Source organism: Trichosurus vulpecula, chromosome 2 (assembly GCF_011100635.1).
Source record: "Trichosurus vulpecula isolate mTriVul1 chromosome 2, mTriVul1.pri, whole genome shotgun sequence".
NCBI classification, from domain to species: domain Eukaryota; kingdom Metazoa; phylum Chordata; class Mammalia; order Diprotodontia; family Phalangeridae; genus Trichosurus; species Trichosurus vulpecula.
In genome coordinates, this window is record NC_050574.1 from 258,084,317 (window position 1) to 258,104,334 (window position 20,018).

The following is a 20,018-nucleotide window of genomic DNA, read 5'->3' on the forward strand; positions in this document are numbered from 1 at the left end:
GAAGTTATTGATTAGTGATAGAAAAGAGCTCTCGTTAGAACATCAATGGTTAAATAATTATCAAAATTAATAATTACTTATTCAATATTCTCCTTGGTAAAAGCATAAAAATACTTCAAGTCCATTGTTGCACACACCACACACACACACACACACACACACACACACACACCACACATCTAGCTCCATCAGGAAGCCTTTTGTTACTATTTGAAGGTCATACTATTCATTTTAAAATGAAAATTCCTATAACACTTACAATGATGTAGACACTCTTCCCAGTTCCTGTTGGCCCCACAAATATTGAAGGTTTCCGATGTGTAGTCAGCAAGTGCATTAGTGTAGAATATCTAATTGTGTCCAGAGTTGGCACAATGATTTCATTAAACATCACATCTCGAGGAATAGGAGGAGCTGACTGCAGTCTCTCTACCCATGCTTCCCATCGTCCTAGTCCCTGTTTTCCACAAATAGTCAAATACTGCATGTTAGAAAAGTATTTGTTAAAGAGAGGCTCTGCTCAGTTTTATAAAGGGAAAAAACACGTGTACTATCTAACATCAGATGTTTCCACATTTGCTCAATCCTTAAAATAAGCAATACTGGGTTTCAGATTTCAATTTTAAAAATTCAAGGAAGAAAAAGCAAACAATATTTTTATACAAAACAAGAGAAAAAGCTAAAAACTAAAATAAAAAAGTTTTTAAAACTATTAAAAATCTCAGTCCAATCAATAGTATTAAGAAAATTGGATTAAGCAATTGGTTAAGTAACAGCATGGAATTTCATTAGGTAATTATGAGCCAATCATATAATTTTTTTCACTTACAGACTCTAAGGACAACACAGTAGTACGAATTATAATGCTTTTAAAAAAAGATTTAACATTAGCTCAGATTATCTGAGCAAGAGAGACTAATTACAAGGTTTCATTGTGACAATTTAACTGGAGTCAAATCAATGAGCCTAAAGACTAAAAGTTTATTGTATAAAAATATATTTATAAATAATATTTACAGGAAATAAAAGTTTCTAACAGGACTCTGTTATTTAGCCAAAAAATTTTGCCAACAAACAGTAACATAAAGGGTTCAAAAATGGGAAGTTTTAACCTGAAGTGTGGTCCCAACAGTCAGATTAAGTGAGGTTCAGGCCCTGGCAAATTTTTAATTCCTAAAGCCATAAAGAAATGAGCAAAGACCTGATAGATATTTGCCTCATCATTTAAAACTTATATACATACCAATAACATAAAATCATTATGATTTTAAATGAAAATCTCTGATAAGTAACATATTACATTAGTGTGAAACACTTGTTTTAATGAGAAAGGGAAGATCCAAAAAATAATAGTAATAACTTCTTGTACCCTTTTATTTTTCTCAATACATTTTTTGTCATTATATAAATCTGCAAGAAGTAGCATGTCATAGCAGATAGAGTGCCAGTCTTGGGATTTCCATACAAAAAAGTTGAAAATTTTCCTATTAATGCATCTAAATAGGCTCTATGGTATAGTGGTAAGAATACTAGATTGCAAGTCAGAAATCTGAATACCAGGGCCATCTTCATTATATACTATCTCTATGATTGTCAATAAAACATTTAATCTCTCCTTATCTGTGAAATGGACATAATAATAACTATCCTGATAATCTCATAAAGCTGTAAAGATCAAATGATTATGCACGTGAGAGTGTTTTATAAATCATAAAACACTATTGGATGCAAGGTGATGATGATGATGATTATATAAAAAACAAGGAAAACATCTAACATAGCTTTTGCCCATAGGGTAATTAAGGTACCAAAGCTTTTATTATATTTCTAAGAAATCAAAAGCTCAATTTCATAATTATTACATTTTTTTTAATTTTGAAAACTGTACAAGATTGTAGTCTATCTGACAAAGCTAAATATACTAACATGCAAACCTTGACACAAATATTGGTTAACACAGTCATTATCATACTATTTGATTTTCAGAAAAGAAAGTTAACACTTCTTTTAGAAATCTCACCTCACTGATGAACTGATATTCATAAATTGTTCCTTCATCTGGAAGTGGGATAGTGACGGGTTTTACAGTGATCTTTTCCGTACCACTCAGCAATTTGTATGTATTTCTAGTCTCATCTGAAATTGGACCATCCACTAATTCTCTAACAATTTTATCAAATCTCAACCGGTCTTCCTCTTTACAACTAGCTCCAAGAGACCAGGTCAATGAAAACAGAAAAATACCCTATAATGGTGAAAAACAAGTTTAGAGAAATACTTTAAATATTTCATTAAAAGACTGCAAATAGAATTTTTAAATGTATTTATCATTCAAGTGAAAAAAATAAAGGAAGAGTTTAAACTGTTCTAACAATAGTATCACTCTGGTATAATGTGGTTTCTAATCTTCACCTCTTATGCTCTATATGGTCATTCAACTTCAATAGCAACATTACCACTCAATTTCAACATTCAGTAGAAAGATGACCATTAGATGGATGAATTATGAAAATTTGGGATTTTGTTTTTCTAACTGACAAGTTGCTAAAAATAATTGCCCTTACCTCAAGCAAAGAGTAAACTTCACTATCACCTTTGACCTTAACTTTGGCTTCATCAACAAAATCATCCAGCAGACAGTCCATTAGATTCATTAAAGATTTAACTAAATTTGTATCTGATGTAGGACACAATTCCTTAAAAACAGAAAGACATAACAAAAAGAAGCATTTAAATTTGGCATCAAACACGCACCACATTCAGTTTAGGCAGTAATCCAACACAGCATTCTTGGCTTTAAATTTATTTTGCAAGCAAACAAACAAACAAACAAAAATCGACCACTATAAACTAAAAATCTTCAAGGAAAACAATTACATTTTAAAACACAAAACTCTGCTAGGATTATATCAATATAATAAATTAATGAGAACCCATTTTAGGTCACTTAAAGATACATCCACATCCTCATTCATTCAGAAGTCATACATTTCACAACAATAGGTAGGGGATGTATTCTTAACTAAATAAAGAATTGAGGCAATTACAAAAAATAAAATAGATAATTTTGATTACATGAAATTTAAAACCTTTTGCATATTCACCCAGGATATAAAAGGAAACAGCTAACTGGAAAAAATGTTTTTTAGATTAACTTCAATTTTTCTTTTAAAAAAATCTTAAAAACTCCCATTTTTCCTACCTTTGTATGTTTTCTAACAAATTCAACAGCAACTGGGATCATTCTGTCAAATAAGCCTGTTATAAATTGTTTATGAATACTACTGATCCCAACGGGTAAAACATTTAACCAAGATAACATCAGGGGTCTCCAACCCAACATCTGAGGCTCCATATAAATCATACCACATCTGGAAACCTGTTGAAGAAGATGAGGAGATAACTATTCATCTTCAAGAGGACACTTATGAAAGGAATTACATATTACACATTATCTATGATAACAAAAACATTTTTGAAAAGTATTCTGAGGATAATTTTAGTCTGAATTCTTAATCTATGACTTCAAATATGATTAGAAGCAGATGAGAAGGAAATCATTTCTGAATCTCAAATTTGCCATGGAATCTCAACATATTAAATAAAATATTTTGTTCAATTTAATATAGTCTTTGTCAAGAAAAAATTTCCTCAGAGGAAATAATTTGTTGATTACATTAATATTTCTTATTTATAAGACATTACCAGATTATCACATTATATTGGAAATTTCATACTCTATAAGTATAAGTAAAAAATAAAATTGAAGAACTTAACCGTAGCAGGTGAAGCCACTTCTAAATCCATTGGTTCAAAAATTAGGCTCATTTGTGGTGACATTTGTATGATCTCTCCACTCATTAGACAGAGCTTTTTATTATCATCCAAAACAGTATTCATATTTTCAATCCAAACTGCATCTACAGGCCCATCAAAAATCAACCATTTCCTATCTGGAGACTATATTACAGATTGGGGGCAAAGAGAAAGGAAAAAGATAACATTTTTAACATTAGACCAATAACTAAGAAACGTTATAAAATTTATATGTCACAATCAAAAGCAATAGTATCCTTAAAATTAAAGTCATAGAAAAATGTCAAAGTACCCTCTGACCCAATTTATAACTGAAATAAATATACTTAGAAGCCTGTGATATTAATCTATCAAGATGTATATAGCATCTTTCTTCAAATTAAAGTTGCTAAAATTTAATCACTGCTAATATTCTCTTGATCTCATATCTGTAGAATTCCTTATGGTGCTTTAAGATTAGAAAAATAAATCTGATACTAAATCCAAACAATAAGGGAATTCTCATTTGAATGGTTTACCAGATCATTTATCAATAGCTCTCTATTAAAACCATTTTTCCTTCTTTCCCTCTAAGTGTGTACATGAGCAGACAAATACATACAAAGTGAACTGTTCTTTACTACCTCTACAAAAATGACCCTGGAAAGTAAGATATTATCCAAGACAATATCATTAGGCTTTAAATTTTTTTTTAAAGATATATGAACAGTCTCTAAAATCAAAATGGTCAGGAGGACTCTAGGGATCAAGAGAGACGGTAATAACAGAAATTTTGCCAACTGGGGCTAGTCATGCTGACCTTTGCATATGAAGCATCACATCAACCAGTATGGATTTTTAGCTATAGTAGTGATGAATGCAGCCCTTCTACTGCTTTCTTATCCGGCCTTCTTCGTAATATTCACCTTTAAACACTAAGCTATACATTCCAGACAAATTGGACTCTTAACTATTCCCAATTCTTGTCACTCTCCCACCTCCACACATTCATGTAGGCCATTCCCAATTCCTGGGACATTTTCTCCGCACCTCCAAACCTGCTAAAATCTTTCTCACTCAAAGCCCAGTTCAGGGACCATCTCCTCCATAAAGTCTTCTCTGATACCTGTGGCCTAAAGCCAGTCAGTCAACCAGCATTTACTGTGTACTATGTGCTTGGCACCATCCTAAGCACTGGGGTACAAAGAAAAGCAAAAAACACTGCCCTGCCCTCAGGACAATTTAATGAGGGAAAGAAGATGTGAAAACTCGGTACAAACAAGATATATGCAGAGTAAATGGAAGATAATTTCAGAGGAAAATGCATTAGCATCTGAGCAGGGCAGGACAAAGTCCTTCTATAGAAAGTGGGATTTGAGTTGAATACTGAAGGTAGCCACGGAAAGAGGGGTGAGATCTCTTCCATCCAAAACTTTCTTAGAGTGATTAGTGTAGTTCCCTCTTTTGTACTTAACCCCACTGCCTCATATCTCACTTATTTATGCACACACTCTATACCCCTATTAGGTCCCAAGTTCCTGAAAGGAAAGGACTGTGTTGTTTTTTCAAATCTGAAAACCAAGCGTTAAATGCAATTATTGTTATTGTTTGTCCTTCGTTTTTGAAGAGGATCAATGACATCATGATTGACTTGTATGTGAATTGGATTTAAGTGAGGCAGAGTTGCACTAAGTGGTCAGCCTCACTCTCTCTTCCATAGCCATCAAAGTCCAGCAGCAAGACAAAAATCAAGATGACCGCTGATGGCCCAGGATGCAGTGGAAGACTTTGGCCTCTTCACTGTCTGGCCAAGTGTAACAGCAAGCAAAGTGGGATTTTTTGCTGTTTTTCTGTTTGTGTTATTTGGCTTCCCAGCCTCAGTCTTGCATGCCTCTGTACTGAGCCAATCAGACATGTGCAAGTGGGCTCTAACCAATCGGATACATGCATGTGGGCTCTAACCAATCAGATATGAATGTTATGAAGAAGGCCAGATAAGAAAGCAGTAGAATGGCTCTAACCAATCAGATATGTATATACATTATGTGTGTGTATATATATATATATATATATGTGTGTGTGTGTGTGTGTGTGTCTGTCTGTCTGTCTGTCTGTCTATATATATACATATATGTATATATTTAATGTATATACACATATATGTATATATTTAATGTATATACACATATATGCCTATATTTAATGTATATATACATATATGTACATATTTTATACACACACAGAGAGAGAGAGAGAGAGAGAGAGATGGTGTTGAGAAAGCAGACATTAAGAGCTAGTGCCAGTGTTGAGAAGAAGAGAATGCAGAGAGGAGACCTCTGAGAGCAGAGAAGACATTTCGGATGGCATAGACTTGCTGAAAGAGCCTCTGAACTTTGCAAGCAAATAGAGCTATAGGGCAGAAACCTGCCCATGGGAAGGAGGCTTAGCTTAAGCCCCTTTTAAGAGCTCTTAAAGTGAGCTGAGCTGTGATCGCAGTCAACCTCCAGTTAAGATGAAAGAGGGCTTTACTTGGACACTTGGTATTGATTAAGGAGAGTGTTCTTTCTGTGACCTAGGGGTAAATGGTATATTTTCTGCTATCCCTTCAGGATGTGTTGTGCTAGGGAAGACCCTAGCCTGGGACCTCCCCTGATTTTGGGGATGCAATGATATACCGTATTTCTCCATGTATGACACACCTTAATTTGGGGGCCCGAAATTTGAAAAAAAATGTATTACATAAAGTAATTGAACTCAAGTTTTATTCATCATAAAATTCATACAACGCCCCATCACTGTCAAATCTCCCATCCATTAGCTTGTCCTCATCTGTGTTTGATTACGAATCACTGTCTTCATATATTGCCTTGTCCTCAGTTCTATCTATGGCATTTGAAATGCCACATTTCTTAAATGACTTGATAACGATCTCAATCTTGATATTATCCCAGGATCTTTTCACCCAGGTACAAACTTCTCCTGTAGTTGGTTTCTTCACTCTTGCCTCTCATGGCCTTCTTCTGCCACAGCGTTTTCAATAGGGTTTCTTCTTCCCTGAGTGTTTTCTCAGTTGGAGGAGGACCAAACTTATGTTCAGCAGCACGATTTCCATTCACTTTTGCAAACTGGATCACTTTTAACTTGAATTCAGCACTGTACAAAAATCTTTTCTGAGCCATTTCTGGGCAGAACTTGGCAAAACGTAACCTAATATACCAGTAACAAATGCAAAACAATGACCGCAAAGACAAGAAGCACGAAAAAGTGGGAAATTCAAGTAAGAAAACTACAACCAGTGCATAAGATGCACTCAGTTTTTAGACTCCAAATTTTTTGAAAAAGGGTACATCTTATACATGGGGAAATATGGTATGTTGTGTAGTGTGACATTCTTACTGTGACCTAGGGGTAGATGGTGTGATATTTTCTGCTACCCCTTAAGGATGCACTGTGCTAGGGAAGACCTTAGCCTGGGACCCCCAATTGTGTAAACAGGTATTTTGGGGAATGCTACTGAATGCAATGATATGTTATGTGCTATACGACATACTGAGTGTTATGATATGTGTGTGTGTGTGTGTGTGTGTGTGTGGGACAAATAAAGACCTCTCATAAAAGGGAACAAATTAGATAAATAGAAATAAGTAGGATAGTGAGTCTCATTTCTCTACTTAGATATTTTCCTTTCTGTAAAGCCATTTCTCTACTTAGATGTTTTCCCCTCCATAAGCTAAGCTAGTGATCGTAAGGCCCCCGAGGTTAAGAACAGGACACAGGATGCTCACATCCTGTGTATTTACCTAATGGCAAGAGGCCTGAAAGAAAGAAGGGTTGAGGTGGATAAGTCAGCAACCATAAAATCCTCTGAAAGTAAGGATAGGGCACAGGGTGCTCACCCCCTGTGTATTGACCACAGGATGAGGGACTCTCAGCTCAACAGAAAAATGGATGAAAAGCCGGAAAGCTAGGTGCAATGTAGACGTGCAAGACCAGTTAGGTATAAATGATGGGAGACAAGGTGTATGGGTGCTGGGGATATCCATCACAGATGTATGGGTGATGGGAAAGGCTAGTTTGCCACAGATGTGAAGATGAGGTAACCAACAACTGGCTTCTGCCTGTCACAGATAACCAAACCATTTGTTCATTGTTATTGTCATTAAGATAGATTTATCACTTCAGATTGATTGGAGAATGGGATAAGAATGGTGGGAAGGTTATGTCTGTCACCTGCTTGTCAAAAATAACCATACTGTTTGTTCCTTGTCATTGTCCCTGGGATAGATTTATCACGTCCAGATTGTACCCTCAAAGCGTACGTCTGCAAGCTGAGAGGAAGGAGGTTGGGAGGGGGAATTGCGGTTAGGGACCTATATAAACACCCCAATTTTCTGTGTCCAGTGCACTCTGACACTGAGAGGACCCTCAGTCCTTTTGGTATCCAGGTTGCCCTTTCCTGCGGGATCATAATAAATTTTCCTTTCTACTTTCACCTTGAGATGCCTCTGTTTTTAATTCTTGGATTCGTAAAATCCATCCCAAACATATACATATATAATGATATGTTTTGCTTAAGGATGTTGCTATGAATATCATGCTTTACTTTATTGAACAATGTTTAGTTCTGAATAGAGAGTTCATTATACTATGTGATTAGAGCCTTGAAATTATTCACAGCAGCAGTCCTGAGGTGTGCTGCCGTAACTGTCATTACACCAAATTCCACAGTGCCTGCTTCCACTGCCTTCATGGTCCTAGAAACAGATTGTTCTCATTCACCCATTCTGCCAAGGGAAGTCTTCACATGTTTGGGGTAGACATATCCCTAATTTACCAAGAGGTTTGAGGCCTGTCAGTTACCTTGGCCCTTCTGCCAAGATGGCTTTACCAGGGCATGGACACTGCACATGCTACAGCTTCTTGGAGTCACAGGTGAAAATTGGGTGATGGTGGATACCAAAGTTAGGTGAGCAGCCCTGAAAAGGGCTTAGCAAGGCCTCATGCCATAGGTGCTAATCCTCCCTAAACATCTCATTCACCATGTTAAATACAATGCCTTTTACATAGCAATTGTTTAATAGATACGCATTGAATAGACTTCTAAGGGCCAACTTGCTTCTAGCAGGAGCCTTTTTGCAAAACTCTTATCACTTGTGAATGTCATTAACTACTCCAAAGAATTAGTAGCAGACACATACCATACCTTTCCTCAACTCCCCACTCCCCAAAATGTTGGGAACTGGTAAATCCTCTATAACTTTTCCTTCTATGGAAAATCATGACTTTTCAAAGATTTGTGAATGAGCCCTGCACTTATTATTATTAGAGTGTACCTAAAGAAAACTAAAGACAGAAGCAGGAGCAAACAGAAGAGGTGAGGAAAAAGGAAAGTTATTGTGGTAGTTGATCGAGCTCTTGGATAGTACTTCTGGTCTATGTGTATTTACCAAGGAAAGAGATAATCGGTTACTGGATTACCTGTACCTCTCTCCTCTCACTCGCTTTCTTTTCCTCTCTCTTCTCTACCCTTTCCTACTGACTACTTGCACAATGCCAGTTCCCCTAACAGCCCTATAGGTGATTACAGTGCCCATTCCCATTACCTGGTCTAAGAAAAGCTAGGCTCTGTGATTGCCAGTCTGTTGTAAATGAACATCACAAATTAAAAAAGCAAATTTTTAAAATGATTGAAAATTTGAAAAAAAATTATACAAGAAATAATTTTTAAAACAACATCATGGACTTAATTGTAATACAAAGGTAAAATTTACTATACTTACCTGTGAAGAAGCAAATGCTCTAAAGCTTACTGCTAGGATGCCATCTGACCATTCATGAGATACTAAGTCAAACTGTCCATATAGTTGACCCATAGTTATTGACTTGGGATTTATAACAGTAATTTGAACCTTGTTTTCTTCCATCAATCCCTTGATGTAAAAACCAAAAAGTTTATGTCACATATAGTATATATAGGTCCAACTCTACTGTATTTTCCTTAAGGGATGGAAAGTAGTCTATGAAACTAAAGATGATGGTATAGAGGGATGTATGAGAACTGGCATTTCTGGCTTGAACTATTCCTTCTATGGGATTATCATATCTCAGAAAATAATCTAAGGAATGACTTGTTCACGAGTCAGCATTCATTCTAAGTCACTAGTCTTCTGGTTGCTTAACCAACTAGACCTTAATTTCCTCCAGTCCCCCAGGATTAACTGAGACCCATGAACGAATTCTGCCCTAAGTATCTACATCCCTTGGGTCAATAGCAGCTGGCTCAGTTATGGAGCAGACAAAAATCTGTCAACATCAGGAGTGAAGGACCATATGGCCAGATACTGTTGAGACAGCATTACTTAGGATGCTGAGTCTTACAATGAGCTGCCCTCCAAAAAATGCATTCAGCCATATGCTCTGAAAAAACAATCTGCAGGCTCAGGCTGGAGTGGCATAAATAACCAGAAATGAGTGGGTTTTTCACACTCTACCTTGGCTAGAGCCATAGGCCAAAGGAAATAAGATACATTTTTCTTTTAAAAAGCAAATATAAATTTCTACACTTGAGTTAAAAAAAATCAGCTTTACAAGCATAAGATGAAAGAGGTATAACAAGGTAACAATTCCAATTTAAAAGATGCAATAAACTACAAACTAAACTGTTAAGTATGAGTGAATAGTATGACACGGCAGCTACAAATACTAATATTAATGCTAATGTCTTCATGTAGATTCCTCTCATCTGACTATCCCTGACCAAGCTCTTAAGACACAACAGAATCCAAGACGCTTTTTAGGAGTATCAAGTTGGGCACAGACAAAAGAGGAAACAAAAATAAAATATACAAATACAGAAAAACAAGATTTTCAAAGATTAAGTTATAAGAATATATTAGCAATTATCTCACGACCTCAGTCTATGCCTTATGGTGAATCTATGTTTCTTTTTCTTTCTTCCAATTTAATTTTAAACACCTAGTCCACAGTGCCATACTTTCTTCCCATATGACTGCTGGGAAAGTGGAAGCTTTCCACCTTTCAAATGCCCTTCCTTTATTCAGCTCTCTCCCTTATCTCTTATCTCCCCTACCTTGGCTGGAGAGGACATTCACAAGTCATAAACATCCAGATACCACAAAACCTTGGAAATCTTTGTCCCCTATCTGATACTACTTAAGTCAATGAATAGATAAGACTTGAAAACCAAGTTCTGTTCCTTCCTGAACAGTTTTACCCAATTCAATGCAAAGACTCTGAGCCAAGCTATCACATAACTCACTTCTGGTTTGATAAATTAAAAGATACTAATCTGCATAGCAAATGCCAGCTCATACTGCTTCTAAAATGCCAATTACTTCTTTGTCTATGATAAGTCTATGATACCACTCTACCTATCCAACCTTACACAATCATAAAATTGTAAAATTCCACAGTCAGATTTATTTAAACTTTTTAGTAAATTCCCTGAGCATTTTTCTCAACCACTACCTCACTAGTATTGCCTCCATTTATATAATTTCCTCTGATGGTGGTAAATTCATCCCTAAACAGTCTTTTGAGGCAGCAGCCACTCTAGATATGTTTTATCCAAACCTGTTTGAGCCTCTGACTCCCAGGACCTTTCAGAGTAATCTTCCCCCAATGTGAGCACCTTGAAGACAGGGGCTGTCTTGTTTTTAACTTGTATTTAACTCCCAGTGCTCAGCACATAGTATACACTTAACAAATGCTCCATCCATCTCCCTCTCTCTATAGATATAGTTATATGCATTGCTATTTAAGAAATCTTTCTCAATCTGCATTTGAAGAAAATGAGGATCACAGATGTGAAGTTACTTTCTCGAGGTCACAGGGTTGGTCAGCATAAGAACAAGGATTAGAGCCCAGGTCTTCTGAATCCTGGGTAATACAGCTCCTATGATCATCACATAGTCTCTTTCACCAATTCCTGATGGGAATCTTGTGTTTGATCTGGGTTACCTTCCCCAATAGCCCCTGAATACATTATCATCATTACCAACTTCAAACTATATTGCTTCTTTTGCCTAAATCTCCTCATCTCTAAAGTAGAGATAATAGTCCTAATAGCACCTACCTTACAGAGTTGTTGTGAGATAATGTATGTAAAGCTCTTTACAAAAGACCTTAAAGCATCATATATTAGTCAGATATTAGATTGACTGCCTCACTATATCCATCTTCTTATTTAACAATTCAAATCCTGACTATCCCTAAGAGCTTATCTCAAGTTTTTTTTTTCTGTCACCACTCCAATGCCTTCCATGCACTGATTTCCTCCTTATATGTATTTCTATAAAATTGCCCATATCATTCATTTGGGGTAACTAGGTTACACAGTGGGTGGAGTGCTGGGCCTGGAGTCAGGAATACTTGAGTTAAAATTTGGTCTCAGATACTTACTAGCTGTATGACCCTGGGCAAGTTACTTAACCCTGTTTGCCTCAGTTTCCTCACCTGTAAAATGAACAGGAGAAGGAAATGGCAAAGCTCCCCATTATCTTTGCCAAGAAAACCCCAAAGGGTCACAGAGTCAGACATGACCAAATGACTGAACGATAACAATCACTCATTTAAGCCTTGTATTTGTGTCTAGAATTAGCCTTGTATTTGCGTGTCTAAACTACACTATAAGTTCTTAGAAGGTAATGTGCCTTGTACTTCTTCAGTACCCAGCACATTGTTACACACATAGCAGATGCTAAATTAATTCATACTGAAGAAATTAAACACTATTGGAGTTTTGAACATAAAGGGCTTCTATCAAAATACTGCAATGTCATCTTTATTTCACTAATACACTCTTTATATCTCAAAACACTTGCATCAAAAAAACCTTTGGTGAATTACATTTAGCTCCTGAAGCACCTACCTTTTCACAAATGTCATTCAAGGCACCAGCTAAAACTCGATATGCACTTGTCTTTCCTCCAAATGGCTCTCCAACAATCATAAAACCATGGCGCACAATCATCATTTCAAATACTTGTAGGATCTTCTCATAAAAGAATTTGGTCATTTGCAAATTCATTGCATCACAATTATCTTTAATAGCTGCCATTAAATCATTGTAATCTGGTTTAGGCAACTTCACTCCAGGAAACAAATCTGAAGTAATACCCTGCCAAGGGAATATTTCAATGTATATATTTATTATATTTTGTTATGCACAAAGATGCTAAAATTTTGCTCATTCTAATACCAAATATAGATAAAACATTTAAATTCATGTAATATAAAAGTACTTTAACAATATAACATCTTAATAATATGACAGCAGCATATTACCTAATTTAAAAGAAATGTATGTGAATGTATACATAAAACAAATACATATGTGTGCTTTTAGGTGTGGTGATATAAATAAATTTTTTTAAAATCACAACCAATATACAGCTACCTTGGCATCATTCAGAAAGCTAATCATTTTAAATAAACAAAGGCTATTTGACTAATATTAATTAGAGGTATATGTAAAATACCATTACCTAATTTTGCTCTGAAACATTTAAAATTGATTTTTTAAAAATGCTCAATGCCAAAACAATACGAGTCTGAATTCTTGATTTGCTGGTATAACCCCTGTCCCAAAGCCCCAAAGCCCTCATTAGTGGAGAAGAGGAGCAAAATGGAGCTAGTGAGAGATGACAACTTCAGTTCTTAACTAGTCCCTCCTTTGGGAACCTTCAAGCAGAACTTTCTCTTCAGGACCATCCAAGAGAGAGTCTTCCTTGAGCATCAAGAGAGCAGATAGACAATTGCCAATGCCACTTCAGGTTACTAAAGGAAGAGACTGCAGAAAGAAAGACATGAAAGGAGCAGGCAGTGTCCATCATGTCCCTGTCCTCAACTTGCTACACTAGAGATTTTGAGGAACTTTCCCTTGCGTGATTGGTTGAGTCATATCGCTCCCAATGGAAGAGCTCCTTCACTCTGTGTTGTCTGGTATATACATACACACATACATACATATATATACATATACATATATATGTATATATATATATTCTGCTATGTATATGTTTTGCTCTGATTTGGATAAATGGGTTTTTTTTTTCCTATTTTCTGTGTTCATTATACAACTGGTTTTAGGTGGGGAAAGTATCAAACTTGAGATCTCCCTTGTCCCCCAAATGACAAAGCAACAAAAAGTTAGATGGAACATAATTACATCCCATAGATGAACAATATTAAAGGGAGCAGATTGCTATACCTCTAGTCTAGTCTAGTCTAGTCTCTAGTCTAGTACCCCTCCCTCTGAGGAGAATAGAATAGTGGCCTTTGGCCTCAACCTCCTGCTTCCCCTCCTGGAAGGAACGAAAATCTTCCTTGGGAAAGGGCCTGTGAAGAAGCAGCTAGAAATGTCTATTCTGCCTCCTTTTCAGCCAATGAGGATAGCCTCTTGCCACAGACGGGCCCTTCTACACACATGGGGCCCTCCATTCTAGTCCTTTCCTTCCACAAATAACTTTATAATTGTCATATTTTAACATACCCCCCTTATCCCCTGATGAAAATGGTTCTTTCTAGTTATGGACAAATTAAGCTCTTGAAGAGTGTAAAGCTAACCCTTCCTGAGTGTAAAAGGGTAGAAGAAAGCCTTCTATCTTTTTGGATTCCCCAAATTGTTTGGCCTTCTTCCTTGTCAGGCTCAGACTACTAAGACTGTGAGGTCTGATGACCCATGAGAAAACCTATACTTATGGTACTTTTTGAGAAGTCTAGTCAGAGGCTAGTGATGGAATGTAATTAATATGTCTATTATCTAAGAACTAGCCCAGCTAAATTCTGAGAGAGGCTCATCATCAGATTGACAGCAGGCACAATAATTTTTTCCTCTACAGTAAATCTTGAAGACCATCTAGTCAATCACAGAAGGTTGCAATCTGTATCACTGGAGGGAGTACCCATATCAATGAGATCACAGATCTCTGAAGTAACAAGGAAATAGGCAGGACCTATTTATTAGGCAGGAAATTAGGGACGGCCTAATGTAATCTAATGGCCTGGTATCCCTGGAATTTGGAATCTTCAATAGACAAGTACTTGAGACCTAAGTCTACTGAGAAACTCAGTGGTTGTGCTGTCAAGAAAAGTTGTTTTGATAAGTTGTTGAAAAGTTGTTTTTTAATGTGGGTTTTAGGAAGTACTTCTTGTTCTGGTCCACTTCGTAATAGAAATGCTCTCTCAGACTCAGATCTTTCCTCAGCTACTTGACACATATTCTTTGCATAGCTCCCTACACGCAGAACAAAGACTAGAATTCTGGTGTCTGAAGTAAATACAGGAAGTAGAACGAGGCACAGGTCTAAGACAAAGCAGACTTGAGACAAAGGTCAAGGGGATTGAAAAGTGTGAAGAATATGGAGTTCAAGATGCTCAAAGGGAGAAGGGATTAAGGTAGAGAAGACATTTAGCCAAATATTGAACTTATTAGGGAAGAGACAGAATGACTTGGAATTTTTCAGGGGGGAAGGAAAGGGAATAAGCATTTATTTAGCTCCTACTGTGTGCTAGGCATTGTGCTAAACATTTTACAAATATTATCTCATTATATTCTCACCATAACCCTATGAAGTAGGTGCTATTATTACTCACGTATTGTAGTTGAAGAAACTGAGGCAGACAGTGATTAAGTGACTTGCCCAGGATCACACAGCTAATAAGTATATGTGGGTTTGAAGTTGGGTCTTCTAGACTCTGGGCTCAGCATTCTTCTTGCTATACATTTTACAGGTGAAAGTATCAAGATGTTAACTTTAAAGGAAGAGAGGAGGTTGCTGAGAAAGGATTTTGATAGGTGGCACAGTGGACAAAGCCTTGGGCCTGGAATCAGGAAGACCTGAGTTCAAATCCAGAGTCAGATACTTGACCCTGGACAAATAACTCTGTTTGCCTCAATTTCTTCATCTGTAAAATATGGATAATAATAGCAACTGCCTCCCCCCGTTGTCGTAAGGGTCCAGTGAGATAACTGTAAAGTGCTTAGCACAGTGGGGTTTAAGTCAGCTTGTTCTGCTGCCGCTGTTGATTTCCCAACCCTTGTGCTGCAAATCCCCATGCCAGGTGGGAAAAGTGGGGTCCCTGGGCAAAGGCCTGTTCTAGCTCTACCTCTGCCTATGTACAGAACCTAAAATATAGGTATCTGGGAAAAGCTGAGGAGCACACATTTTGCATGAATTTCTCTCTTTTCTTAATTCTTCCAATTGAAATTGGAAGATGAGGGAAAGTAGCATTTTTAAGCTCTTATTATTCTGACATCTTTAGTCAATTTTTCAATATCTATTCCTGAAAAACATCAAGATCGTTAAACCTAATTTTATCTTACTTGATTTTAGGATATTTTTCCTTAGTGTTGAACTATAGCTGAATCTCTATCTTAAATAAAGGGTTTCTTATGCTTCAATATAAACACTGCCAAAATTCTGCACCAAAGAGCAGAAAATGAAATTATTAAATTCATTAATGACCTAAATTGCTGACTTCTATCTGATTCAAGAATATATTAAAGACAGAACACTTTTTAAAAGTGGTTTTATAAAGCAAATATTATTTTCATTTGTTTTATAAAATATCCAATATAGAATTTGACACATTGAAGTGCTTGCTTAATAAATGTAATATTATAAGGATTTTAATGCATTATACAAACTAATGTTCTTACCTCAAAAAGTGGTAGATCATGGGACAAAAATTTTGGCAGATTCACATCTATGATGGATCTAAGCAGCAAAATTTCTTCATTTTCATTTGGATATTTCAGCTAAAATGAATTCATTATCATTTATTTAGCAAATTAATTTTTGCTACTTTTAATAAAAACAAATTAGAAATTACATGAAAAATTTTGATTTTTAAATATTGTCTTATTTTACTTTTAGATAAATTGAAGGATTACTATACATTTTCTACTTAGATATCTATAACTCAGTACAGACAGGATTTGTATAATATTTTTAGTTTATTTTAATTATCTTTATATTTTTTTTCTTTTTTGGTTCCAAGCTTATTCTCTTATCGGTGAAAGGAAATTTCCCATGTAAAAACCCTCTGTGAAAGAGTTGTCTAGCATACTAAGAGTTTATGTAACTTCTTTAGTCCTAGTTCCTAGCAATTAAAAATTTGGATATATATGAATTTGAATGCAGCATCTTAAATTCAAGCTTTCTATATTATTGAAAGTATTTCAATTGACCTTAAAAGTTGTCAACTTACCAAATGATCAGGAGAAATAAAAGAATTCCACCTGTTCATTATACTTATACTTTTCAATAATCTCTGGAAATATAAACACAAATCTAGGCTAAGGCTATTATCATCTCAGAAAGGTGATAGTCTTAAACAGCTGGCTGATGAATATATAATGTAGCTTTAGTGTTGCCATCCAATTCTTTGTACTCCAAAAATGACTGTGGATGACTCAATGTGCCTCAATGAATAGAGCGAAAATTGGAACTGGCTGATAATAGGTTTTGAGTACCTGGCACAGTGCCTTGCATGAACAATGTTCATAACAGTTTGTTGAACTGAGCCAAAAAAAGATAAAGATTCACCTCTCCTCTCCCATCCCATTTAATTAAAAACAATAGACATTTCTTTTATCTTAATCCCATTTAATTAAAAACAATAGACATTTCTTTTAAAAGTATCTGCTTTAAGGAAGAAGCATGAGGTAATAGAAAGCACATAGGTTTTAGATTTTTATGGGTTCAAATTCCAATGCTTCAAATTACTCCTCTAAAGAAGTCACAAGCTCTTGGAGTGCGAGTCACCTCACCCGTAAAATGGGTGCAGGGGTGCGGTATGGATTAGGTGATCACTGAGATCTCAGTTCTGAAACAATTTCCTACATGCTGTCCCTTATTATCTTTCGGTAGATTTAAAAACAAAACAAAATGAAACAAAACTCTATCCAGCAGCTAATGTCCTACTGTTTAGAATCCTATTATATCTTTCTGCCTGTTCTTAGTCAAATTACTCATTCTAAGGGTATTGAGTAACCTTGACTCATATCTTCTTTCTAAAGCTCTAAAAAATCTCAATGGCAAACCTTGTTCTTCTTATTAAACTCCTTCATTACATCAAAATATCTGTTTGGCAAAGGATAATAAAATATCATTATACAAAATTTGTTTTTGGCAATTTCATACAATTATATCTATGCAGAATTCCATATTTCCCCGCAATTTATGACAAAAATATAAACTTTAAAAATACCAGTAAGAGCATGTTATGCTTAGAAAGTACTTGGTAATTGTAATTCAGATTTATTTTTTTGGAGGGGGGGAAGGCAGGGCAATTGGGGTTAAATGACTTGCCCAAGATCACACAGCTAGTAAGTGTGTCAAGTGTCTGAAGCCAGATTTGAACTCAGGTCCTCCAGGGTCAGTGCTGCCCCTTGTAATTCAGATTTTGACAAAGAATGATAGCACTTATTTATTGCTGGATGTTTGGTTCAATAAATAGCCAAGGTATGTAAGACGGAATATATTCTGAATTATATTTCACTTTACCAAACCATAATGCAATCTTGTCACTGCAGGTAAATCCAAATTATTTCTTCTAGTTGTTATAACAATAATACTGGGAAAAAAAAACCCAGAACAAGCATTCCAGTTGTGATAAGGTAATATGAAACAGTAGTTTACCACTATATGCCAAAATTCTTAAGAACTTGATCACCGAGGATAAAAATGAGGGCAATTTCTTTTGATCTATCACTTAATAGCTTACATATGTAGGAATTGTAGCTGGAGTCACTAAACAATCAGAATGATGTTAGTGAAATTTGCAGCTACTGTGGTTTATTTTTTTTTCTTGCCAAAGGAACCAATTAAGGTATAATTACATCATCACACAAAAGGCTTTCAAGTCAAGGGGAAATAATTTAAAATCAGTTGAACCTCATATCAATTTAATTATGATTAATTACTTTTGTAAATATAACCTAAACAAAAGTTGTATGAACTCCATTCCCACAATTCCAACTGTCTCCTCGCCTCTCCTGTCTGGATGCCCTGATGGCATTTTAAAATCATCATGTGCAAGACCAAACTCATCTTCTTCCCCTAAGTCAGGTAATCTTCCTGTTTCTATTTCTCTTAATAGTACCACCATTCTCCTAGTGCCCAAGCTTGGGCCCTAGGCCACATCTTTTGGTGATCCCTGTTGTTTAACCTATTCATCCAATTTGATGTGGAATCCTGTAGAATCTACCCTGAAGTGTCTTCCAATCTATCCATCTTTTCCATTTTCATATCAGCACTCTATTCTGGTTTTGTTATCTATCAAAGTACAATAGCTTAGACTAACAAGTAGGCTCCCAGACTCTACCCTCTAATCTATTTTATAGTAGCTACCAATTTAATCTTGTCAAAGGATTCCTTTGATACTGTCATTCCCCTGCTCAAAAAATGCTCAGTAGCCCCCTACTGCCTTTTAAATTAAGTCCAAAATTATTAGTTGGGCATTGAAGGCCTTCACAATCTGAACCTGGCTTAACTCCCACTACTTGCTTCAGTATTAAGCCTTTCAACTTAACTGAACTTGATGGTGCCCAAACATGGGCTCTGTGGTTTGTTCACATTGTCCTCTTTGACTGGCATGCATGGCTTCTCCCCCAACCACTATCCCCATCTGTGGAAATGCTGCCTCCTTTGCTCCACACCTCCCCTCCCCTGGCCTCCACAGCATCTCTTTGTGCCTCTTCTGTCTTGGACTTTAGCTGTTCATACACCTGGTTTATCCTAAAGGTCTCCACTCCCCAACCAAACTCCTATTAGACTAGAAGCAGCACGGTGGCGGGGCTTAGATCTAGAAAGCCCCCAAAACAGTATCTCACACACAGGAAGGAATTCAGTTCTATTTGTTGTATGAATGAATGAAAAAAATGAAATATGCTCTCTAAAGATAAGTCAACTGCAAATTACACATCCATGAATGTATAATTAGCATACTGACTAGAATTGTATATATCCACTGATTAAAGTTCCCATAAAAACAAAATATATGCATATGGATATCAAAAGGGCTCAAACATTTACAAATACATTTTGCTTATCAGTACATATCTGTTAATTTTGTATAAAACTAAAGGATAGAAGTAGTCAATGTTATTTATATTAATATAAGGTTTATATGGATAGAAAACTACAAAACAATTAAGTTTTTCTAAAATTATGCTGATACCGTTTATAACGTATGCA

At 35.9% G+C, this 20,018-nt stretch overlaps 1 protein-coding gene across 1 annotated transcript in view; it reads right to left on the bottom strand.

The window, feature by feature from the left end:
- Positions 1–20,018, bottom strand: part of DNAH7 (dynein axonemal heavy chain 7) — a 312,783-nt gene that overhangs the window by 156,563 nt on the left and 136,202 nt on the right. Inside the window, exons 28-35 of the mRNA XM_036744029.1 lie at positions 16,478–16,576; positions 12,686–12,934; positions 9,576–9,725; positions 3,778–3,960; positions 3,203–3,379; positions 2,565–2,696; positions 2,021–2,245; positions 260–457 (exon numbers count right to left, since the gene is read on the bottom strand). Coding sequence (XP_036599924.1) covers positions 260–457; positions 2,021–2,245; positions 2,565–2,696; positions 3,203–3,379; positions 3,778–3,960; positions 9,576–9,725; positions 12,686–12,934; positions 16,478–16,576 — 1,413 coding nt within the window. The remainder of the gene's footprint in view (positions 1–259; positions 458–2,020; positions 2,246–2,564; positions 2,697–3,202; positions 3,380–3,777; positions 3,961–9,575; positions 9,726–12,685; positions 12,935–16,477; positions 16,577–20,018) is intronic.